General features: G+C 40.9%; 2 protein-coding genes across 2 annotated transcripts in view; both read left to right on the forward strand.

The window, feature by feature from the left end:
• The window catches only part of LOC115372337 (protein kinase C epsilon type-like), a 103,905-nt gene extending 92,504 nt beyond the window's left edge, over positions 1 to 11,401 (forward strand). Inside the window, exons 12-15 of the mRNA XM_030070146.1 lie at positions 5,841 to 5,979; positions 6,510 to 6,698; positions 7,852 to 7,998; positions 8,479 to 11,401. Coding sequence (XP_029926006.1) covers positions 5,841 to 5,979; positions 6,510 to 6,698; positions 7,852 to 7,998; positions 8,479 to 8,625 — 622 coding nt within the window. The 3' untranslated portion in view covers positions 8,626 to 11,401. The remainder of the gene's footprint in view (positions 1 to 5,840; positions 5,980 to 6,509; positions 6,699 to 7,851; positions 7,999 to 8,478) is intronic.
• Positions 11,402 to 16,850: 5,449 nt separating this feature from the next.
• The window catches only part of epas1b (endothelial PAS domain protein 1b), a 58,188-nt gene continuing 48,989 nt past the window's right edge, over positions 16,851 to 26,049 (forward strand). Inside the window, exon 1 of the mRNA XM_030070590.1 lies at positions 16,851 to 17,309. Within this exon, the coding sequence (XP_029926450.1) occupies positions 17,284 to 17,309 (26 nt within the window). The 5' untranslated portion in view covers positions 16,851 to 17,283. The remainder of the gene's footprint in view (positions 17,310 to 26,049) is intronic.

The following is a 26,049-nucleotide window of genomic DNA, read 5'->3' on the forward strand; positions in this document are numbered from 1 at the left end:
CCTGATTGCTTGTGTGTGTGTGTGTGTGTGTGTGTGTGTGTGTGTGTGTTTTGATAAACAATAGAGATGCTTACTGAGTTCCAAGCAGAGGTTGTCACAGTGCTGACAGAAGAGTTCCTGTTTATTGGCAATACTTCATGAATGATATTTAAAGGTGCACTATGCAAAATTGCTTATTCTGCGCTTTTTGACATTTGAGTCCTCACCTCAGTCAACCCTCAGCAATTTTCCATAGTGCAACTTTAAGCTTTTATGATGAAATGTTGTATAAAGGAATTTCACTTAGTAATATTGTGTCACTTAGGGGCATAATATATGATTATGGGATGTCAGCTGTTGGTATTAAAGAATTTCTCCAATGCTGAAATTCAATCCCAAGACGCCACTACAAAGGAAAGAGGCATGTAAGAGCTTTTTAACCTAGGAAATTTGTTATATTCTATGCATATTTGCCTGGTAAGCGCAAATTTAAAAAAAAATTTAGTGACAGTGGAGTAACTGTGGCATTTTACTTGATGCCTAGATAGGATTTTTAGTATTTCCAATGAAAAAGGACATTCATGTTCTTAATACCCTGATGATATCCATCATTTCATTTCATCAAGAATGAATGAAAAGGCAATAGAAAGCCGCTATGTGTGACTCGACTGTAGCTGCGGCTGGGAAATGTTCAGCTCATGCCACAAAGTCGTCTGAGCAACAAAATGACAGCCAATCATTTCTATCCAGCTGAGCGATCTGTCTTAACAGCAGCTCATCAAACTGACCTCCAGTGTGTCTAAAGTACTGCATTTCAGCAAAACACATGCTGAACACAGTGAAAGTCACCAAAATATGCCAGTCGTTTCGTAAACCCACACCCGATGGTGGTGTAAATGATATATTAATGTTACTGTGCGGGTTATTGAAACAGTAGACAAACTCAATGCTTTGTAAACTCTGGCGTTACTGGAGTTGCGTTGCAGTGCTTCTTATTTTGTGGCTGTAACTTTTGGTCTGAACTCTTCATAGCATTCCCTATTTAAGAGTTAAATTTCCCAGCCATGCTCAAGTGTATGAACTTGTTTATATGTGGTGCTTCGGATGAAAATGTCCACGAAGTGGCTCATGTTAATGTTCATCAAAAACATTTATTTGGCTACACTTTATATGAACTGCAGTTTGTAACTCATAGCATTCATTCATTACCATTCCTAGCATTTTAATGAGGCTGCTTGTGTGCATAGCAGATTCATGTATACTGAGTCAGTTCTTCTGCAATAAATTAAATAGGAAACAACAAAATAAATGAAAGATTTTTGTGCCTAATTGTGTTGGTTTCCCAGTGTGCAACATCAGTTCTTGGCTACAACTCGACTCATGCCTGTTGACAGGTTTCCTTCCTGCACACCACAACAAAATGTCTTCAAATAAATAAATATCATTCCATTAGTACTGCCGAGCACCTGCAGCCACTTAATATTAAATTGTGTTGCAGCAAAGTGATGTGCAATAAAATGATTAATGTCAGTGGCTATGTAAATTTAATCAGAAATACATTGCATATCATTTGCTATTTTTCATGCTTGCTGCAGGTGTCCAATTCAAAAATAATGTGGTGGAAATAGCCTGAAGGGGAGACATGCAAACTGCTAACAAGGGGGCTGCCAGGTTAGTTTTAATTCTTGGAAAACAAGTTTGGCTCTTTCCTCTATTAACAGTGACCATCAGTGTGCCCTTTAGCAAGGCACATAACCCAAAAGCTTCAGTGCAGCTGCTCACCGGCCCACAGTACATGACTGTGGTTGTACCGGGTAGCTTGCAGAGTGGAAACAGTGAGAGTTCATGCTTCTGTTAAATAAAAACCACACATGCTCAGCAAACACAACCGTGTTACATAAAAAAAAAAAACAGAAATGCATCCCCTGGAAAGAAAACGAAAAAGTGAATCAGAATCAAAAGGTTTCATCAGGACTTGACATGTCAACAGCACTTAATCACCAACCTGCTGTATACTCAGTTTCACTTGTCTCAGGAGTGAAGATTTCAACTGTGAGTCAGCTAGAAATGAAAAATTTCCATCCACACCTGAGGGCATATTGCTTTCTCTGAGCGCGATGTGATAAAGGCCAAGATTGCTAATCATTTTCTAAGGATCTCAGTCATGTTTATTCAACAATGCTTTTTTTTTTTTTTTTTTTTTTTTTATAACCTCAGCTTGACCTAAACTGGAGCCATTAGGTGAAAATTTGGTTTCAGGCTCTACTGTTGGTGACTGTCATGTTATTTTTCCTTCAAATTTAAGGCACACCACGTAACACACATGCATAACCTCACCGAACCACCCTTACCAAAAAGAAGTAAACTTCTAGTTTACCTTTCCAAGTATACTTAAGAGGAGTTTGAGTATACTTTATCAAGTATACTTTCCTTATCAAGTAAACTTGTATTTATGCACTAGTAGTGTACTTACATATGTACTAGTTAGTATACTTACAAAGTGTACTTATACTAAAAGTACCCTGATTTGGCCCATTTTTGAGTATACTCGGGTAAACTTCAAGGTTACTTTACTTATATATAAGTATACTTAAATTATACTATTTCCTGTACTTGAGTTGTACTATTCTTTAGTTAAAGTAAACCATTCGTATACTTCAAGTAAACTGCTGCTTTACTTACTTTGCACTTTTATAAACTTAAAAGTGCACTACTCTTTTACCTTCAATGTACTTTACTTACACTTGATGCATACTACAACCGTACTTGAGTTTGTTGAGCCGGCTGGGGATTGAACCCCTGATCTCCCAGTCTCAGGGCGGACGCTCTACCACTAGGCCACTGAGTTGGCATAGTCTAATTTGAACCAAATAGCTGAGTGGAGAGGTATCTCATGTGAATACCCTTACCAAAAAGTAGTATACTCAAGTATACTTATAAGTATACTTTTTATGAACTAAGTATACTTTCTTTGAACTAATACTTAGGTAAGTATACTTTTCAGATTACTTTGAATGTACTATCAGAAATATACTTAACAAAAGTATACTTAGTTTATACTGACGAGTGCACAGACAAAGTTTAAGTATAATCCAAGTATAACATACTTGATATACTTTAAGTATATTATCCAATAGTAGTTAAAACTTAGTACAAGTATATAAAAATGTTGTACCTGCTTGCAACATGGAGTGTTATTTTACTGTATTAGCTGGCTTGTTGTATAGTTATTTTACACATTGGCTGCTTTGAGGTAGTTGCCATAACACATACACTGTGAGTGAACCTGCAGTGTACTGCTTATACTTGACTACATTTACACTTAAATACTACTATATTTACGTATATACTGTTTATAGGTTCAAGGTTGCCAGTTGCCACACACAAGTACACAATGCTCAAATCAGAATTCAACTCATACTTAAAGTACCATCCATCTTTCTTTATAAAACACATTTAAAAACAACAACACTGTGCCAAAGTGCTTTACAATTAAAAAAAAAGAAAAGAAAAGAAAAGAAAATACACACTGCACATGAATCATCATATTGTAGTCACATTCATATACATTCGGCAACATACAAATGATCAACGTCATCAAGTGTTTTGATGACGTTGATCCCTTCCAAACCTATTTTTTGGTAAGGGCACAACAAGCTGTTTGTGTTTGATCAAGCTTTAAACTTAAGAGCAAATCTCTTTTCGCCGTGTTCATATTACTCCTGGTCAAAGTATTGCACAACATTTTGGAACACACCGGCTGTGTGTGAGCCATAAGGAAGCCACTGAATATTACTCACATAAAAGTGAGCTGTATGAGATAGGACGGGTGCAAACCTCTCATATATTTAAGAGTAAACACTGTATTGCAGGAGAGAGGCCGGGGTAAGACGGAGGTGTGGGGAGAGAACGGGGCGAGAGACAGAAGAAGAGACAGAGACATGCAGCAGAAGAGAATGAGAAAACATATCAGCTATCTGGAGGAACAGTGAAGCAATAAACAACAGTAAACACCAGAATTAAAATGCCAGACGAGAGGACAGAAGACGTGACTGCAAGGGTACATAGAGAGAGGAAGGGTCAAATGAGACTTCAGCACAAAAAGAAAAAAGGGATTGAAATACCTTGAACATTCTCACTGGAGGAATATAAGGATTTGGTGTTGTGCGAGTGAATTAGCCTGGTGTTCTCTAGCCCATAACTCATCTTGAACTAAAACACATGTGTTTAATCCTCTGTATCACTCAATATTTTGAGCAAGGCATTAACACTCCCACAATCAGGTGTTCAATTCCCATTTGGACCACCTTCTGTGGAAAAAAATTTAAAAATAAGCCAATTAGTGAAGTACCAAATACCACCCAAGTTCCAGACAGAAATAGCAATGCTTTTTGTGTCATGCTGCGCCCCCTTTCAGTAATGCTGTTGTTGGGACATGCCTGAAAGTCGGTCAGTGGTTCCTTGACCCATGACCAGCATCCCTGTTGGGTTTTATGATGTTACATGGATGTGTTGGAAACTATAGCCCTGTTTGTGCTAAGCCCTGCCCATTGCCATACCCCTGTGAGGCCTGCTGGCCCAAAACGTTAATCACTTCTTTGTTGTCCCATGGTCAATCCACCCTGCATGTTTTGAGTTATCCCGCTGACGGTAAAGATAAATAGAATGGTGAAGGAAAAATAGATGCATTCATGATGTGGATGGAAATATTTACCAAATGTCCGTTACTGTGGCCTGAAGAAATCAGCTTTTAATGGGCAAAAGGCTCTGTGGTTTTTCCGCCGAGGCTGTGCCGTACTTCATTTGTTCCTATAGAATCTCTAATTGAGGGGGTTTCACTAGTTGGAACGGCACTCAGTGATGCAGGCCCTGTCAAAGCAAAGCATGATGGGACAGAAAGAACACACTTGCACCAGTAATTCAGGGCAGCTCTGAAACAGGATTGTTAAGCTGCCTTTTATTTGGGGCTTGCAAAAACAGAACAGTTGCATAAGCCCTTGTCTTCAGACACACACAAAGACACACACACACACACACATACACACAGATACTGTACGAACACACAGACACTCAATCGCCTCCCTGGCTTGTCAGGGCGGCTGTGTTTTTTGAAAACACCTGAGGCTGAATGGCAGAGTAAAGGAGATGTTGACATATTTGTAGCGATCAACCATCAAGCCCAGAGCGGCTGCGTTCATGGCCGGTCCTGTCATCTCTCAACACTGCTGCTCTTATCTCACTCACTGTTCCCCCCCTCAATCTTTGCCTCCCTGCCCTCAAATCCATTCCTTCTCCGCTTTCTGTCTCCCATTCGCCCCTCTGGTGTCTCTGTTTTTCCAGGTCTGTTCACCCTGCCCTCTGCATTGATCTCCTTCATCCTGTATTTTTCTTCCTCAGTGGTGTTGGAGACGTACACAAACACAAAGCCCCCTGCTCCTGTGAAGACTAAAATAGCACTTGCTCCAGTGTGCAAACTTCATGACTCATGGTTATGCTGGTGCTCTCTGTATGCTCGTGAATATATCCTTCACGAGTAGGTTTCACTGCCCAGTGGGTACGTAAGATGTCTGTAGATGGGATCATAGAATTTAAAAGATTGGATCATTCAAGTTGGGTAACCACTTCAAAAGGCAATGTGACATAAAAATCTATCCAAAATACATCTTTTCACATTGATTCACAATGTTTTTTTAAATATCATATCAGCATTACAGTGGGTCTGAATATGCTCGTCTGTGGGCCCCAGTGAAGGTTTATGTGTCTGTCACTCCCAGTTTCCAATAATGAATTTGTTTTCTTCAACATACATAACTAACCTAATTCTACTTGCTTGTCCACCCTTCAACTGTCCCCTTCTACAGAGACCTGAAGCTTGACAACATATTATTGGATGCAGAGGGCCACTGTAAGCTGGCAGACTTTGGCATGTGCAAGGAGGGCATCCTCAACGGCGTCACCACCACCACCTTTTGTGGAACGCCTGACTACATTGCGCCTGAGGTAAACTTAAATACACACACACACACGGGTATCTGATCCCATGTGTTAACATATGCACTCAGGGTGCTTTTCCCACTGCGACAACACCAAACTTTTGGCGCTAGTTTTGTACTAACACACAAGGACTTTTGGTTTTTTGTTCACCAAGGTTACAGTTCCATTAGATTTTTTTTTTGTCCCTGAATGATATGTGGGACTCACAGGAACCATCAGGTAGCTGCCATTTTTAAATTCATGTTGAAGTGGAAGCATTCTGTTATGAGCTTCAACAACAAATGAGAAAGTAGACAAAAATATCCACATGCCAGTCACCATTTTCTTCCATCATGACATTTTCTGTTCCCCTTGAAGTTTTTTGATACATGAACAATAACTAGAACCAGATCTAACACCAGTTCTTGTTGCTTCCATTTTGGCTAGTTCTGGTTTCTTGTTGTGCCATAGAAGTTAATGGTATGGAGTTCAGGGAGGCTGACTTTTGCTTCAAATTTTGTTTGTCAGCACGTTTCCTTTTTGTTTTGTGCATGCAGATCCTACAAGAGCTGGACTACGGCCCATCAGTGGACTGGTGGGCTTTGGGTGTTCTGATGTACGAGATGATGGCGGGCCAGCCGCCATTTGAAGCTGATAATGAAGACGATCTGTTTGAGTCCATCCTCCATGATGACGTCCTCTACCCAGTCTGGCTCAGCAAGGAGGCAGTGTCCATTCTCAAAGCGGTCAGTTCGCAGGAAGTGTGTGTGTGTGTGTGTTTGTTTGGTGGAGTGTTCGCTGTGTGATCCTTTTCCACTTTACTGATCAATTCCCATGTGTCTCATGTTCTCTGTTTGAGATGGGCATCAGGACAAAGATTTCTCTTGGTGTCATGTTAATCCATGCTTCCTGGTGCTTTGCCTGAAAGGACATCAGCTAATTAACTCTGTATTTCCTCTATTTGAATCAGTGACTTTAGTGCGTGTGTGTGTGTGTCTGTGTGTGTGTGTGTGTGTGTGTGTGTGTGCGCGCGTGCGTGCGTGCGTGTGTGTGCGCATGTCCACTTGTCCATCCGTTTGTTTCTCCATCCAATTTTTCCATCACAAGCCCTGCGTTTACTTTGGCTTTTTGTGTCTTTTGACTGCAAAGCTTTGTGGGAAAGTGTGTGTGTTTGTCTTGGACCAGACTGTGTCTTGGACTCTGACCAGTCACTTGACCACAGCTCGGCGCTCTGATTGGCCATGTCATCCAGCTGAAGGACTTTAGGGTCACATGATAAACACTGACCACTCTTTGAACTCAAACTGGCTACTTAACGGCTCTCGGAGTAGCTGTGTTTGTCCAGTTCTCAAGTAGAAATGCTTCAAGAAGAATTTAAAATATAGAGGCATCTTGTAGTCCTTTAATGACTGACTCTGATGATTGGTTCTCATGCTGAGGGCCAGTTTTGCTACTAAGTTATGAGTCTTAATCTTGGCAGATGTTTTTGGCAGAGTGTATATACTTTGTCTCCTGTCTGTGTTTGGAAGCCATGTAGGACACTTGATACTGCAGCACCTTGCTGTCATGTCACAGTGCCATACCTGCAAGATCCCTTATAACTTGAAATAAAGTGACTCTGATTCAGAGTACTGTTTTGTTTCTGTTATAAAACTTTGGTTACATGCCTCTTATACCTTCATTGTAATGAGGTGGACGTCATAAGTACTTATGATGGCACTCTGAATACCATTCTGACCATTTGAAATTGACAAATAATTCTCTGAATCATGAAACTTTCCCTAAATAGACCTTTCCAGTGCATAAGAACCCTACATGAACTTTTTTCTCTGTCTCTGTTTCTTGTATTTTCCTTCTGTGTCTCTCTCTTTGTCCTTCTCCTTCTGTCTCTGTGCTCAGTTCATGACTAAGAGTCCTAACAAGCGTCTGGGCTGTGTGGTGGCTCAGGGTCTGGAAGAGGCCATTAAGCTTCATCCATTCTTTAGAGAGATCGACTGGACCCTGCTGGAGCAGAGGAAGATCAAACCCCCATTCAAACCACGCATCGTGAGTACACACACACACACACACACACACAGCAGAGAGTTTGACACCGATGCAGCAAAAACGCCTGAGGACCATGTAGAAGAAGCATGTGCAGATTTGATCATGCTTTATCTGTTTTTGGTAAAACTGCCTTTGACTAAAGAAATTCTGTGTGAGTTAGTCTTCATAGAGTTTTGCACTAGATTGAGTAATCAAAGAGTCAGCCTAACAACAAATGTGATAAAATTGTTCTGTTCTCACTGAGAAGAGAAACCTTTATATTGATCAAACTCACATAATGATATCAAAATGGAATAAGATCCACTTCTCATTTTATTTCTGTTATAACATTTATTTATTAAGGGCTCAGCATGGTTCCATTGTTTCAGTAAGGCTTTGCTTAACAAATTGGGGTCCAGGATTGGAAGTGGAAGGCCGCCTTTCCAACATCTAGGCGCCCGGTGCGTCTTAACTCCCCTCTCTCTTGTGGTTACCTTGCAGAAAACCAAAAGGGATGTGAATAACTTTGACCAGGACTTCACGCGTGAGGAGCCTGTCCTGACACCGGTGGACGACACCATCATCAAGCAGATCAACCAAGATGAGTTCAAAGGCTTCTCTTACTTCGGAGAGGAGACCGCGGCCTAGAAACACACACACTAGCACACACTCTAGAATACACATACATACATGTGACTGTTCACTCACTATATTTATACATAAACACACATGTGCACACACGAAAACAACTCGCAAGCTCAAAGACGTAGTATTCAGTGAAACGGTGAAATCGCTAAGAAACTAGGCCTTCGGAGTGAGTGCTCTTGACCTTGAACCCGGCCACTCCAGGAAATATACTAGACCATCTGTATCGCTCATCATCGCTCTAGTTCTCCTGTCTTGTTCGTCCATTTATGCATGTCCCATCAAACTGTATGCCCGAGCATCATGGAAGTGCAGGTCAAATACTGTAAGAACCACCCGAGCACCCCTTGATTTGTCATCAGAGGTCCAGTGAGTTGGTCCAGACCAGTTTCTGCTGCAGTCAGAACAGCGGGCCAACCCAAACTGTTTGGCGGGGTGGGGCTGTTACTTGTTGCGTCACCACCAAAAGCCCGACCGATGGAATATGGATCGAAAAGAGAATATTTCGTTTTCAACCTGTTTGTGTGCTGAAGACGTTAGACGGACAAGGTCATGGGCTGTGTGTGTGTGTGTGTGCTTTATGTCTGTGTGTGTGTGTGTGAGAGAGAGTGAGAGGGCGTGTGTATGTGTACAAGCGTGAATGCATGGGCGGGTGCACGTGCCTCTAGAAAGCATAAAGCTGTCATTTCTGTACATGTGCTGTATCCTGTATGTATTTTTATGTGTTTTAAGAATGTTTTTTCTTCCCTAACCATATATGTGAATGCAAAAAGTTTCATTGAACCAATGATTGTATTAAAAGAAAAAAAAAAGGTCTTGAAAAAGGTATTTCATGCAGTATTGACCGAAATGTAAAAGGAGACAGAGATGTGAAATGATTAAATAATGAAATAATGCAAAAAGCGAGAACTCAAGAGTTTTTAGCTGATGAAATCAAGGTGAAATCTTAGTCTGGACTGGTATCAGCTTTTAGTAAAAACATTCAACACTTGAGTCAACACCGCCAGCTTTACCGGTTGGCTTAGGATGCCGCGCCATAGAAGAGACACCACGGTATTTTCACTTTTACGCAGTTAGTTAAGCTTTCTTGAACTAGCTAAGAATCTTATCTAAGCGAGTTTATTAGCTGCTCACTAACTAGATAAGCTGACCACTAGCAGCATCCACAGTTATGAAAGGAGGTTTGGTATCTTTCAACCCCTATTGTGTGAAAATGCTCATACCCATCATTTGCAATCATAGCCTACTGTATATAATATAGTCTTACCTCGAGCTTTAACCGTTGCAGCAACATTATAAATGCCGTTTTTAAGAACAGCGCCCTCGCAGCGCAGTTCAGTACGTCTTTAAATCGTCTGCCCAGACAAATGGTTGCAAACGGTGCTGTCTAACAGGTCTTAACAAGCCTTCATGATAGCGCGTTGCCTTGAATGCATTTACAACGTTCTGCTGCTAACGTGGCTGAAGCTGCGTTCACTTTGCAATTTCCATCTTGTAAATTTCCAAGCTGGCACTGTCTCGTCATAAATCATGGGTATCGATGTGTTAATAGAGCCGGGGTTGCAACATACCAAACCTAATGAGGGATGATGCTAACAAGCTGTTTTTTTTTTTGTTTGTTTTTTTTTTTCACACTTGATACTTGACATTGTGATAAGTGTCTGGTGAAGACTAATATAAAGCGAACATCTAAAATCTCAAGGTGCCCCTTTGAATTCCAATGTTTGATTCCTGAACCGAACTCTTCTGGCGACTCCTGGAATAAGATCGTCCGGGGCGGCTCCTTAAATCCTCGTCCATGACCACTTCTTGATGATGAAATGCCTTGTGTGTGTGTGTGTGTGTGTGTGTGTGTGTGTGTGTAACTGCGTGATCAGTTACCGTACTGGACTTGTTCAGGTCTGTTCATGAAATCCAAAATCCACACGATTCCAAATGAATGTCATGGATTTTAACAGAGGTGAATGTGTTAGTGCACGTGCGCGACTGTGTGTTAAACTGAATGTATTTGATGTGTGACTTGTGTTTGTGTGTGTGTGTGTGTACGTGCGCTTGCAGCATCAGCAGCGGGGTCAGGAAGAAGTTCCCTCTCCTGATGCTTTATGATGTTTTATTTTTATTTAAATGTTTTACTCTTTGTTGTTTTTACTGGATGGTCTTGTTGGCGACCCGTCAGAAATGTCTGAGTTCCTGCAACAAGGCTCCCGCGTGCACGTGGGGTCGAGAAGAACCCACCGTGTTTTCCGACCCATCCGCTCGTCTCTGTACAGACCACTTCTTGTATATAAAATAAGCTCATCTAGCAAACAGTCCTCAGAGAAAACTCCAGAGGTGTTAACCCCGTGTTGCATGGTCAGACATATGATATTATAGTGTGTTGAAACTAAAAATCTTCAAGAAAAGTCCATGTGCAATACTCTGTGTTTGTAAGACTGTTTTTTTTTCCCCTTAATTTGTTTTTGTCACCGAAGCCTGTTCTGCTGCTTGTTTCTCTTTTCTTTTTTCTTCCTTTCTTTCTGTCTTCAGTGGTTTTCCGCCCCTTGTGCTTCCCGAAAACCTCACACACACTTACACGCAGGTACCGGGTGATACAGTACAATTTGTTTAACGGCACATAGGAGTGATAATTATCTCAATGGCAGATTTCCTCATCCAATAAATCAGTATTTCAGTGGTGTAACTTTCCTCAATTGCAGCTGTAGGGATGTGAGGTGGGAATGTCAGGAAATTACCAGGCGCAGAGGAGATGGATTTGTGCGGAATAGTGCTTTCTGCTGTGGTGTATGTGATGTATGTGTGTTAGTGATATTTGTTTCCATAACAGATGAGTTGCCATGTCACCCAGCAGGCCACCTAAATAGTGCACTAGCAGAGGTGGAGAGCTAGGTAGTGCTGTACATGTGTGCACACCTGTAGAAAACATAGCAGCTGAGGCAGCGGTAGTAGTAGTAGAAGAAGAAGTAGAAAAATAAATAGAGGAAGTAGAAGTAGTGCTAGAGTCCAAATACAGTAGCTGTAGTGATGGGAAAAACAATTTATTGCTGAAACACATACCTTCCCTCCCCCAAACACACACACACACACACATACACACCTGTGACAGTGAATCATCCAGTGCAGTTAGTATGGATAGCAGTGCAAAAGTAGTCTTACTGCCAACTAATTTCCACCGATTTCCGATTTTATCCGATTTCTTTCAGGTTTTATCGTGTCCGTCATTCTCGTTTTCTGTTCTTTTCTGCATCATTTTGTTATTCCTCTTCTCTTTCCCTCCTCTCTTCATCCCACTATCGCTATCTTGCATGACGGTCTCACTGGTTTTAATGTGTCTCCTGATGCAACTTGGCTAAAACGAAATCCTAGCAGGCCCTCGGTCCCACCAGGGCTCAGAGAGGATGTTCTCTCCCAGTGGTCCTCAGAGCTAAATGCCAAATGCTAACTCCAAATTTTCCACTCCCCGTCCCTTCACTTTGCCTATTTTCATGTTTGTGAGAAGCAAAAAAAAAAAAGAATATTCCATGCAGGATGCTTCCTTTGCCTGGCTTTCAAGTAAAGGAAGCGAGCTGAACTGAATTTGTACTTTACACGCAAAGGCAATGAGGCTGACTTCAGATAGTGGTAAAGGATATAGTATTATGTTTTTACGTACAGTATCGAACATCGCACCTTCCTCGGGTCATTTGCAGTATGTTACTGTATGTACATGGTTTGAGTATGTTTGCAGTCCCTGTATTTGTGAAGCTTTTGTATGTACATTTTGTCATTTGACCTGTGTTTGTTTTCCTTTATGATTTTTTGTTTATTCCCTCCTTTGTTTTACATTGATTTTTTTTTTTTTTTTTTTTTTTTGCGCTGCGTGCCAAATGTACTGTATTCTAAAAGGATGTGAAGGTGTATTTTGATTTTTGGAAACCAATTAAATATCATGTCAAAAACAAGTGGCTGTTTTGTCTTCAGTTCTTTTGAACTTTTTATATTGGACTCTGTCATTTCAGTTCCACTTATAATATCTGGGTAATGATCAAAGCAGCAACAGTGACGTTTGTTCCAGTGTGTGTGTTTATTTAGCAGGAATATGCATGAAAATTGGCCAGTTAGATAAGCTCTTCTATTAAAAATATTCCTGCACTAAGAATTGGAAGAGTTACAAGCCAGCATTACATAATTCTTAATATTATGAAAAATGTCCTGGGACCTGTTTTTAAAGAAAAAAAAAGTGATTACTAAATCTCCATCTGCAATTTCACTGAGGCTGCTGTGTATCTTGAGGGAACAGTTCACTCACAATACAAAAGAAGATATTGTCCCACTTACCCATGTGCCTTGGCAAAGTTTCCAGTCTGTCCCAGTCCTCCCTGTCTCCCAGCACCCCAGGACAATGGGGCTGGATCGGTATTCCTTTGTGGAGCTTGAACCGTCAAAAATGTACATGTGAAAAACTCAATAGTAACAGCTCTTTCCAAAAACAATGACACAGACACCCGGCATAATCCACCGCCCCACAGTTCTGTTGGGAACTATTTCCCGCTGAGGAACACCAACCAGCTGAGTATGAGTATATGAATTAGAGGCGGATAGATACAGTTTTCTTGTGGTTCCCCGTGAAACTAACTGTTAGATGCAATTCTATGAGATGCTCTCTTGCTGACGTCATGTGACCCTGTTAAGTGAGTTCAAGCGGAAATCAAGTTTCTCCTCTGGTTTAAGCAGGGCCGACGGCTCCATGTATGTTTACTTCTCTGTCGGCTGTAAATTAACTCCATGTTTATTCTTACCTAATTAGTGCAATTACAGAGCACCATTACAGCACCAGTGTTTTGGGGTGAAGGGAGACCCAGCCAAATCAGAAATGATGTAGATGAGTATTCAGCCCAGTAGTATCGGAAATGGGTGACTTTGCTGATGACTGTAGCCTAAGCTATGAATGCCATCATCCATGTTCCCCAGAAGATCCTGTTGTGTTTATATGGAATGGAATGGTTGGCTGTGACTCATAACATCTAAGATAAGAAGAATATGAACTTGTTGCAACTCTAAAACAAAGTGGTAAGTAATCCTAAAGTCAAAACTGACTATGTTACACTCAATAAAGTGCATGCTAGTGAGTTACAAGCATGGAGTATGGGAATGAAAAACCCACAGCGAACACATGGATAATTTTAGTGTCTATTTTTTCTTCATGTAACGGCTGACTTGACTTTTTCCCCGACACTTATGAAAAACCTAAGTAATATCTATCTTCACCTCACATTGTTTTTGCCTTAGAAATTACCATATAATGCAACATGCAATATGTTACATTGTGAATGTGATAGGTCAACCTTATAAGCTCTACTATATCTTGAGACTCAAACACACAAGCTAAAAGATTATTTTGAGTTTTTCTGATTCTCATGTTGCTGCTTTTAAGTGTGTCAGTCCAGCTCTACTGATACAACAGAGCATAGATTCAGGCCTTCCAATGTGTCCAAGTTAAATTCAAGTTTGGCACTCTTACCACTGCCCTTGCTCTTTTATTATTTGTAGTCTATCATCTGAAAGTATACAGAGTGGAATATCTAAAAACATATGAAGACTAGACTGACCATTTGTACGATCGCTACCTATTGCATAGCCTCAAAGGCACAATCTCAAATGTGGTGACCATAAATTTGGCTTAAAATAAAAATAGAAATCAAAAAAAAAAAAAAAAAAAAACAGCTGCATGAACTTTGGCTTGTGCAGAAAGCAGCAGATAGGATTTTAACTGAAATCAGATCAGCCCTGTTTTGCATTACTTGTATTTGACTGTGGCTTTCACAAGTCCAAATGCCTAGGGAAAAGGCTTCCAGTCATTCCTGAGTCTAGACTTCTGGCTAAAGGGAACTGGGCTTTAGCAGTCAGGGTTCACCGATGACGTGTGGAAGGCCCCCCTCAGCCAGCGCCCTCTTGTTGGAGTGTTTCACCTTGTTTTCAGGTCGGTTCATTGTCTTCGTCAGGGCTGTTCTAGAGAAGTGCCATGTAAAGTCAGTTCATTCATTCACTCCATCACTCCATTCATTTTCTTTACCTGCTCACTCTTTTTCCAGCATCATGGGGTCTGGAGCCCATCCCAGCATGCACTGGGCAGAGGCCAGGGACATAAACCAGGAAAGGTCTTGTCACGCCAAAATTTGTTTCCCTTAAAAAATGTGTTTCTCCTGGCGGCGTGTGATTGATTTAATGCCAGAGAAGAAAACAAGCTATTCTCAGTGCTGAAAGTTGAATTTTTTTCCTATCACTGACTTTTCAGAGGATTAAAAACATCCTATGGGATGGTGAAGAATGAAAGTAGCTTATACATAACTGCCTGGTTGAAACATAATAAATGATGATCACATTTGTTTGTGATCTTATCTCAAACCACATGTTTTCAGGCTATACGTCTGTCATCTGTTAAGTGCATGTTCCCCATGATAATTTCTTTGTGTGGTGACAAATTCACAGCAATGCACACTACCAGGACAAACGCATTATTCATGACAAATGCTGGCACGACACCAGGAGTGGCAGCACGGTTCTTTTTCCTGCTGGCACTGATCCACCAGGCCACCCTCAAGAGTTTTAATATTATTATTAGAATCAGCACTAGATTTATTGTCTGAATTCATTTTGCACATACAAGTAATACAAGTAATCTATCTATCTATCTATCTATCTAAATGAATAAATGAATGAATTAATACAGAAATATACTTTGAGTAAAAGAAAAAGTATGCAAAAGTAGGGGTACAAAGTTCTCTTTTTGGTAACAACAACAACAACAACAACAACAACAATAATAATAATAATAATAATAATAAAGGTCATGTATTCATATATTAAGAACTATCCTATAGGTAGCATAGGTGAAAAATAAAATAAATAAATCTGAGAATTTTTTTTTTTTTATTAAAGGCTTATACAGTATGCATATGCAATATGCTTATGCAAGATAACAAATATAGATCTAGAGAGTATTGTATTGCTGCCTATAATGCTCAGCTTTTCTTGTTGTCACAGTAAAAGGCGGTGGATACTGCTGAAAAACTATGAATTTCCTGCGGGATGAATAAAGTATCTATCTATCTATCTATCTATCTATCTATCTATCTATCTATCTATCTATCTATCTATCTAATCCAGGTGTTCATTCACTTCTATGTTTGGCACTGAGCTCATAGTTACTGCTGCTGTTGGACTGGACTGCGTTTTACTGAGAGCTGTTTCTACTATTCTGTCCCCTTCATGAATATAAATAGGGAGGACAAAAAATTAGAAACACCTCTCAATATAATGTAGTCCAGTACAAGACCTCTGCGAACTACAACCTCAGTAATAAACAAAAAATTAAATTTACTCATTCTCCATAATGTCAACAAAAACTGAACATTATAAACTTTGTTAAAAGGTAGAATTTATAGCAGAGCTGCTGACATGAACCGCAGAACTACTGAGTGTAGAGCCATACACTCTACACAGATTTTAATGTATAAGAACTATTATTATTATTATTAGTAGTAGTAGTAGCGGTAGTAGTAGTGGTGGTGGTGGTGCTGCTGGTAGTAGTAGTAGTTGTAGTAGTAGTAATTGCAGATTGTAGTAGTTAATAATAATAGTAATCATCATCATCACCATCATCAAAATAATAATAATAATAATAATAATAATAATAATAATTTTATTTATTTATTTATTTATTTATTTACAGAGCACCTTTTAAAACCGAGTTTACAAAGTGCTTTGGCAAACAACAGCGGCAGCAAAAAAACAACAGAAAGCCAAATTCATAGAAAGATTCTGGTCAAATCAAGATAAGGTTAAAAAGCAAAAGATGCAAACCACAACAGACAGAAAACAGAAGGATGTTGACAGATAAAGAGATTTTTTTAAAAAAAAGACAGTAGAAATAGCTATACATGAATAAATTAAGAACTATAACTAACCTAAACTAACAAACATCAATAAAGTATGAATAAATGAATAAAACCAGTGTGCCCACCACCCCTTGAGAGCATCCTGCATGGCGGGCATGAGCTCCGTCCGCCCGGGGAGGTGAGGCCGCGGGGCGGGAGGTGAGGCCGCGGGGCGGGAGGGAGGGGTTACAGGTGGGTGGGTTGACCGACAGTCGGTGCACGGGGGGGCGGGGCCGCTGGAGGCGGTGTGCACCAATCAGTGGTTCTGGCCGGAGCAGCGGCTGCCAGCGGGCCAGCTGAGCGCAGGGGGGAGGAGGACGGAGAGCGAGGGGGGGCTCTGGGAATTTCAGAGCAGCCAGCGAGGAAACTTTTGACGAGCGGACATCAAGCGGCTCTCATCGACAGCTCGCAACGCGAAAGCAGCCTGCGGACTTACCTTGGGGTGAACTGGGTGAAAGGCTATACAATCCTCGGCAGTGCTCTGAGACTGTATAGCCCCGATCCCCTCCAGCCTGCAGCCGCGATCAGCCCTCTAACATGGACTGAAGCGGAGCAGCGGGTTTCATGACATAACTTTGACTGGCTTACTTTGACCGCAAAGGAGTGCGCACGTCTCACTGCGCTGTTTGCATTCGCATGTACTGTTTGCTTTTTTTGTTTTTCTTTTTGAATTTCGTGCCTGAAGCTGGACTTGGACTTTCGGGGAATTACGCCATCGTCAAGTGGGGTTATTTTGCATAAGCAGAAAATGACGGCCGATAAGGAGAAAAAGAAGTAAGACTTTTCTCTCACTTTTCATGGGAATAAACCCGTCTGTCTCTCTGTCTCTCTCTCTCTCTCTGCTCACAATGTGCAGCAGGTTATGAGTTTCCTGATACGGCCCATGTGAAGTTGATATAACCCAGTTTTAGACGCTTGTTTTTGTTTATTTAGGTTATGAATTGCCTGATAGTTTGCAGTGAAACCTGTTGCTGCAGCGGTGGGACTGGGCCTGTATTAACACTCTGATAGTGGCTGGTATAATAAGTTGGACTCGCAGCCAATGGATTTATTAAAAAATATCAATGACATTCTAAATGTATGTATAATGGAAAGTAGACAATACCCTTGTAAGTGAGTAGAACTATAGGGTTTGGGTGCTGGATTGATTAACAATTAAGTATTGCAGATTGTAGTTAGAACTACCTGAAGAAACCTACACTGTATATGCCCAGGTTCCCACTGTGTCATAACCATAATGCAATGAGCAATTGTATAATTAATTTTTTAATGATTTATTTTAGCAGGCTTCCTCTGGATACAACTTTAGTAGGCCTTTAGAACCAGTTGCTCAATAGTTTCAAAGGCGGTGGTGAAAGCTCAGCCCACACAAGTCGCATAAGACATATACGGATTTTAAAAGTATTTATAAAATATAAAAGGTAGGTGATTTTAGAAATCAAATAATAATAATCTGATCATTGTTTGATTTATTTTTAATATTGTGGTATTTCTGGATGTAGGAATTGAAGGTTTAAATGTTAAGAGATGTCCCACTGGTGAAGATTCCCACATAGTAGCCTATAAGAAATCACATGAGCTCTTGATGTTGAGACTTGAACTTGAACTTTTGACTTTAGAGGTTAGTTCATGTATCAAAGTTGTCGTTTTCTTAGATGACACTGTGGCATTGTGGTTTAGAGAAGTACAAAAGCCACAGGAGGCATTTGAGAAGAGGATGCCGATCAGACACTGAAACGTCTGCAAAAAAAAAAAAAAAAAAGACAGGAAAAAAAGAGAGCTCAGACGTAACACCAAAAGACTTAAATGCAAAAAGACAGCAGACTCGCCTCTTTCAAAACTACAAATTCAACCCCGAGTCTCGAGCGAGTCAGAGCAAGCAAAGGAGTCATCATCAGTCTGTCACAGAAGAGCCACGTCTGTTCAGGTTAAGACTTCTTTTAAGGAAAGGTTAATACACATGACCTCTGTGACCTTTCGTGTTTGATCAGGAGAGGAGACAAATAACTCACTACCATGTTGTAAACTTGCTACCTGCTGGGCGCAATAAGCAGTGATTCATCACGGCAGATAGCACACTACCTGGTCAGGAAGTTTCTGGAATGGCGCGGATCTGGCGAGATTGCTTTCATATGGCACAGATTACAGCCGGCTAATCAAGACCTGAACTCCAACAGACTCCTGATTGAGATTATATTAAAAAAAAAAAAAAAAACAGTGCTGCAACATATGTGGTGACTTATTTCACTAAGTTCATGTGCTCATGCAGGTTTTGTTTGCTCGGTCTGCCTCAGCACGCAAGGCCATAATGCAATTCAAATAATGGTGTACTATAACCTGCCTGCCAGACACAGATGCACATTACATGGAGGGTATATTGTACTCACGCTGCTGGTGTTTTGCACTATTTCCCAGGAAAATTAAATTAGTTGTTAATGTTATATGATCTTTTGATAGAATCTAGAGGCTGACAGTAAATAGTCTCTGCAAGCTACTAAATTAAAGTGAAGTGGCCCTTTTTGTGTTTTGGGCTCGTTCGCGTGCTGTGGTGGGGATAATTATTTATCAGTCATGAGCTCATCTCCTCTCTTAACATATTCCCTGGTTCTAATTTGTCAGAAGCAGAAAGAATGAACCTCTCACATCTGTTTCTCATCCTCTAATTTGTTCCTTCTTCTTGTGGTCTACCTTTTGTCTCGCCGTGAGATTTTTGAGATGTGTCAGATATTGATTGTGGTCTGGCTGGTTTATGAGCGGCATGCATGTGTGTGGCGCTAGATTGTTCATGAAAGGGTGTGAAATGATGGATTCAGATTGTTTGAGGTGTTTTATCAAAGTGAAACGCCTCAAGCCTAACTAAGAAATATAGAAACTGAGAGGAGTACAGAACGAGATAAAAATGACCCTTGGCGCTATTTCTCTTTCACTTTCATGCCAAAAACTTTTGAATCAGCAGGGATTTGCCAGTCACCACCGTCATATCAGGCCAAGATAGATAGATGTACTTTCCTGATCCCAAATTTGGGAAATTGTATTGAAACATAAACCCAGTTGGTGTTAAAGAAACAGGTCAGAGACAGTAGACTCTCAGCCACCAGGGAATGAAAAGAGAGAGAGATGGGAAGAGAGAAAAGGCAGAAATAAGGAGAAATAAAGTGATATGGGGGGAATGACCAAGTGATTAGGAAAGGCAAGAGGAGTTTCCTCAGGCTGCGGAACAGAGTGTATCCCGTTTGCTCGTCTGCGCCTTCGTGATTTCACTGGAGAGCTATCAGCCATTTTAGGCAAGGAGACCTGCAAAGTGCCTCCATCAGGGTGCAGATGAAAAGGCTCTGTGTGTGTGTGTGTGTGTGTGTGTGTGTGTGTGTGTGTGTGTGTGTGTATGTAAATGAGTGCTCTAGTTTTTGTCTCCTCATTGATGGTGTTTGTATTCCCCTGTCTTTATGTATGTGTGTGTGTGTGTGTGTGTGTTTCTGGATTCCACAGAAGTACATTGTCACTGTTTGTAGCTGGACATCCTAATTGCTCTGATAAGTTGTGTGCCCTGGCTCGCACTGCTGTGTTTATTTGAGGGGCAATATTTCAGAGGGTTTCAGGGAAGCATTCGACGTTATGAGGGGATCCACTCACTGGGACGTTTGATGAGTTTGGCTGCTCAGTGCGAGTGTCTTGTGCTTAACGTTTGTGTGTGCACTTGTCTCTTAAAACATTTTCCTCTTCTTTATGGAAGACGGAAATGTTGGAATCCTTTCATGATCAAAGTCGGATGAACCAAAGTCAGACCAAGCTGCACTAGGAGAAACATCACAAGTCCTTTTATCTCCTCAGAAACATGATTTGCATGGAAAAGTAACTGCCCTTAGAGACAATTACATATCAGGCACTTCAACTTTTTCACAGAAAAAACATCAGCAACAACATCTTATTTATGTAAATAAGATCTAGAAAGCAACCAGCAGCCCAAAACTGTTTGCAGAAGTCCATCAAAATCTACAAAAGTTCTTGAGAAAAGGCAGTTGGCAGCATTTCCTTATCTTAAACTGGCAAGGTGATGAACCAAAATACCTTTTTGAAGACTAATGTTGCATTGTAACTGCTAACTACAAATATTTTGTTCCAGTGTGTGGCAATATTCATTCAATATGCATGTAAATAGATTTGAAAAAAAAAAGAAAACATTTCTTCTATCTGTAATCAAACCATAATGACACATAAATAAATATGCAATCAAACAAACGGATCGAAATAACTCCAACACCTGCATGGGGGAACACAGTAACCTCCCTATACCCCACCGGTATGGACAAAATCAAATATCTTTTTGTTGTTTGTTTTTTACCAAATCCTTCAATATCAATACTCTGATGATATTGTAGGAATGATTACTCAAAATCGTCACACAATGATATTTTGATAAACTGTCATTAGGAATGTGGATATGATGACCAAGCTGGCATTCCTGTCCTGCACTGCAGCCTCTAAAACCAGGAAAAGACAACACCTGTCATATCACATTATTATGTTATCCAAAGTCCCAGACGATGGCAAGTCATATATCACAATATTGATATAATATTGATTATATTGCCCAGCCCTACTTTGAGTATCCACTGGATGCAGCTTTCATCGTCCCGGCTTTAAGCTCCAGCTGAGCTGCATTTCAAAGGCACTTTAACATCATCATCAGTGCTGCTTTAAACAAACTGAATGTATGAATAAGCACCATCACCAGCATCACCACTGTCACTGGTATCATCATCATCATCATCATCTTCTTCTTCTTCTTTTTCTTCAAAAAGTCTAGGTTACTTTGTGTATATTTTGCCTATGTTTTAATTTTAAATGCCCAGTTTTGCTTTATTATTATTATTGTTATCAGTTATTTTTTTTTTATATTTATTTAGTTAATTAGTTATTTATGTACTTATTTATTTATTATTAATATTTTAATAATGATAATTATTGGCTGGTTATTATTGGGCGCTTTTAAATCTTTGTGGCCTGCTCAGAGTGGAGAGGGGAGGGCAGGAGAGAATTAGGGACTGAAAACAGGAGACGGGAGAGAACAAGAGCGGGAGGAGAAAAAGCTGTTAGGCGAGGCTACGCGTTTAAAGGCAGAGAGAGACTGCGAACGAGAGGATGAGTTCATGTAAGAATTAACCGCACAGAGAAGTGGAGATACGCACAAAGCCGTAAAGGAAGCAAAGAAAGACAAGTGGACACAAAAAAAAGAAAGAGAGAGAGAGCCAGCTCCGGCCCTGTGTCGCACCAGGCCTGTCAACTCAGCGATTCACACCGCCGGCCTTCTCCCTGCGAGCCGGGGCCTGGCTGGCACCGTGCCGTCATGCTTCTTTTGTGTGCTAACCCCTGCCAACCCAGCCTCCGAACACTACCCAAACATCACCCCACTTGTAGCACCCTTTCAACCTGCCCTGTGAAGGACAGAGGAATGCAAAGACAGACAGAGAGAGACAGCGAGAGAGAGAGAATAGTCTCAACTGCCTACAAGCACAACTGTGACTACACTCCCTTTGATTTATTATGAATATTCTGATCGCACTTCATGCTGTAGTTGCACACTCATGCTAACTTTCACCTTCAAAAGATGCTGTAATTGGCTGTAATTACAGATTATAGATTTTTTTTTTAAATTGGCAGACAGCCTGTCCTCTCTGTGTATTATCTGCTTATCTAAAAGAAGACAAGCGAGAGAACTCTGTGTTACTTTTAAGCACCACGGCATGGTATTAGATGGCAAAGATCATAAACAATATTCAGTTAATGACATGATTTTACAAAATTAATAGTTTCACCTAAACAAATTATTTTGCCTCTGTGTCAACCACTAATTCCCATGGTGCATGACTGATAACTGCTAATCAACCTCTTTTATTTTCTTGTGTATGTGAAAATTTGTTCATAAAACCTAGTGGGGATTTTTTTTCACTTATTATAGGCATGACATTACTGTTGATGGTACCTGGCAGGGCCTCAACCCTGACAACATCCCCATCATTCTCATAAATTAACAATAAAACAAAGGCTTCCTTAGCGGAATAAGGCTTTGCTGCACATTTCCTTGTAAAGTGAAGTGATAAAATGGAGAGGAAAGAAAGAGCCGTAATACTTTGACATGAAATTATGATACCGATGTGTGAACCTTCCGATCTAGTCAATCCAAAACATATTTTATGATGTTTTCACAACTAAGCTTTACATCGGATTTAGATCAAGTTCCATAGAATGAGGCCATTAATTCCGGTTCAGTGTACACAACATAAGAGAAAGTTCTATGTGTTTTGGTTTCTCATATGTTACAAGTAGCTCTCAGCTCCAGATTTAAGTATTGGAGAATTTTTTAATAGCATTCTTTATATACTCAGCAACATGATTAGCTACTTTAGTGTGTTTGTATTTAAGAATGGGCAGTTGTGTGGTTAAGAAATCAGTTTTGTGCTACAACACTCCACTGTTTGTCTTCGGATTGAAAGCTCTTAAACAGAGTTTATAGCGAGTAGACGTAAGAGAGAGAGAGAGATGGAGAGTCAGACAGCAGCAAAGTAGGACAAGTAAGGGGGTAAAAGGGCACGGAGCGAGTGAAAGAGTGCCCAGAGAGGCAGAGCGAGTTATCAACAAGAGGAGCGATAAGAGATACAGATACGGTCCAGCATGGTTCCCAGCTGTGGGACTCCTCTACTTTGAGCATGTGGTTTATTGTGACTAGTTCTCTAAGGAGTCAGGAGGGACAGCAGGGGCCGCTGAAAGGGTAAAAGAGCTCCTGAAAGTTACCAGCGAGGCTGTGGCGGACTCGTGAACAGTGGTGGACTTTGTACATTGGAGGTGGAGGTAGAGAGAAGTTTTAGGGGCCTGCCAGGCCAGCAGCTATTCAACACATCACTACTAGTTAGCCAAGAGCTACTCAGAGCGCCTCTGTTAGGGGAAAAAAACAGAATCTGAAGGCTAATTAAAGCCTTTAAATGCTTTCCAGTGATAAACACTTTCAGCAAAATGGGGCAGAGGAGTGTTGATAATGTTTTTGTGTTTTATTCAGGTCAAAATGAAAGGGCTGTGTGTATGTCAGGAAAGAAATATCATCTTCAGTAGCCAGTTTGTGACCTATAGGGACCGGAAAGACTGTAGAAGATATCCAAATCATTAGAAATAGATTTTTAGGTTCATATTTATGTCTTACCTAAAGGCATTCTGGATTAGTTCAGTCTTTCACTGGTGTTTTAAAAGAACATCATCATCTGTAACTTTGTGTTTTGAATTAAAAACAGGGGCAAAGGTGGCGCTGTGTAATCACCCGATGGGAAGGAAATCTTCCTTATCTGGATTGGCCCAAGGTTGATGTCCTGTCTTTGTGACGCTGGATTTGTCTTTTGTCTTTGTCACAATTTTATGAGTAATCCATTCTGTTTATATGTAAATTCTGTATGTTTATTGTGACGGCAATAAAAGAGTGCAAGAGTCAGATCGATAGCGCCTTGACCACAGATGAGGAAAATGTTCCTGTGATCATAGAATGATTGTGTATTCATGGGAATTACTTGGTCAAGGGATGGGAGCTGAGGAGAAAAGGCAGATGTTAAAGATACCAGTCCTACTTTCCAAGAGCAACACACTCCTTGAAAAGCAAATGGGGAAACAAGACCCGGCAAGGGACAGGGTTACAGAGAACAGGCCTTAAATGAAAGAAAAAGGAACCTCAGTGGGTCGACTGCGAAAGAGACGACAGGAATAATAACACATGGCCAAATATTAAGTAAACTGCCAATTGTGAGGCCTTGTGAAGTCTGGAGGGTCTGATCTGTGGAAAGTCCAGCAGCCCTTATGAACTTCAGGCCTCTTCACAGCAAGGAGAGCAGCAGGGGATGAGAGGAGATGGTCTGGGAAACCTCTCGCTGCATCTTTCCATTGTTATTTTTATCTCATTCACCCCCCCACCACCTCTCCACCCCCCCTTAAAGTTCATCGCTCTTATGTGCTTTCCGTCTTTGTTTTTTTTTTTTTTCTCTATCTCTTTGCTCATATCGCATTCTATCATATTTATCCTCAACTCCCCGACTGTGTTCTCGGCCTCTCCCCCCTCTGTCTCTGTTGCTGTCCCCCTCAGTCTCCTCCCGGTTCCTCATGGCTTGAGGTGGATTGACCACGCTAATGTTCCCTTCTCTTCCCTCCTTCAGAACTCTGTCTCCTTGCCATTTCCTATTTCCTGTCCGCCAGCTCCCCTACTTCCTCTTCCTCTGCTACCATAATGGCCTTGCTCCACAGTGTCACCTGGCCCAGGTCCAGGCCTTCCCAGACGACCCTCCCTCTACCCTCACTCTGACGTCCATTCACGCTTTTTTAAGCCAATGCTGAACTAGAAAGAGAAAGAAGTCTTGTTTATAGGCTCATAAATCCTGGGCTGCATGCCTATTTGACTAATCAGATTGCCGATTTGGCAGAACTTGTGGAACTAATTTGGATTATTGTATGTACAGAAGGTAGTTCTCGATGAGGTACGTTCTAGATGTGGTGGTTTTAGATGTTGTCCGCAATACAAAATGTCTGGCTCAAAATGTCTGCATCCCCTTTTACCTTTTCCTACCATTCCTTCACTTGTTTTTGCAGTTTCCACCACTCAGACTTGTGCATGGAAAATGTGTATGTCGATATGTATGGTTGCAAGTGTGTCTACATCTGTGTCTTTGTGTGTTCTCGCACCCTGTTTACTCCAGTCTCTCAAGGCCAGACAGCTTTTATCCTTCCAGACGTATTTTCACCATCCACTTCAGACAGTTTCAAAGCCCAAAGAGAGTTTGCGGCTATGAGGAGGACTAACAAGCCATGAATACACACCAGAGATTCAAATAAAGGGGTTGAAAGCCAGCCGTCCTTCAGGGATAATGCTGTTTTTTTGTAGGTTTGTGCCAATGTCCGAAGTTTCCCTTGTCCTTTGCATCATTTCTTGTGGTGTCTGCACACAGTCAGGATCCTATGAGATATCAGGGCTTGTTTTCCTACCTTCAAAAAAATTTCCATATTATGAAAAAAACAGCTTTCACAAATTTGAAAACTGCCAGTGCTAGATAATCCATCACAAATCTTACATGTGGTGGAGAAATGGAAAGACTCAAAAACATGTCGCCTAAGATTTTTGTTGCATCCGTGTCCTATTAGTTGGGATGTCCAGTCAATTTCAAGATGGGATTGGTAACATAATCTTACAAAAAGAGTGAAACTGTCTGTTTTTGTGTGTTTTTGGTGCTCTCCTTTAACCATGCCAGCCAGAGCTGAGTCGCATTGCTAGTGAGATCAAGGCTGCTTAAATGTGAGAGTGGCATTAAAAAAAGCTTCATGAAGAGCTCTCATTCAAAACCCAACGAGAGGAGAGGTGCATTCCGTTCTTTCTAAATCTCTATAATCCCTATCTGCAGATTACACTTTGTCATTCTTGTTTTCAGTTCTGCTCTCATGACACATTCACCCTGCATCCTCTACTCCTCTTTGCCTCCTTCCATCTTGTCTT

Source organism: Myripristis murdjan, chromosome 15, assembly GCF_902150065.1.
Source record: "Myripristis murdjan chromosome 15, fMyrMur1.1, whole genome shotgun sequence".
NCBI lineage: Eukaryota > Metazoa > Chordata > Actinopteri > Holocentriformes > Holocentridae > Myripristis > Myripristis murdjan.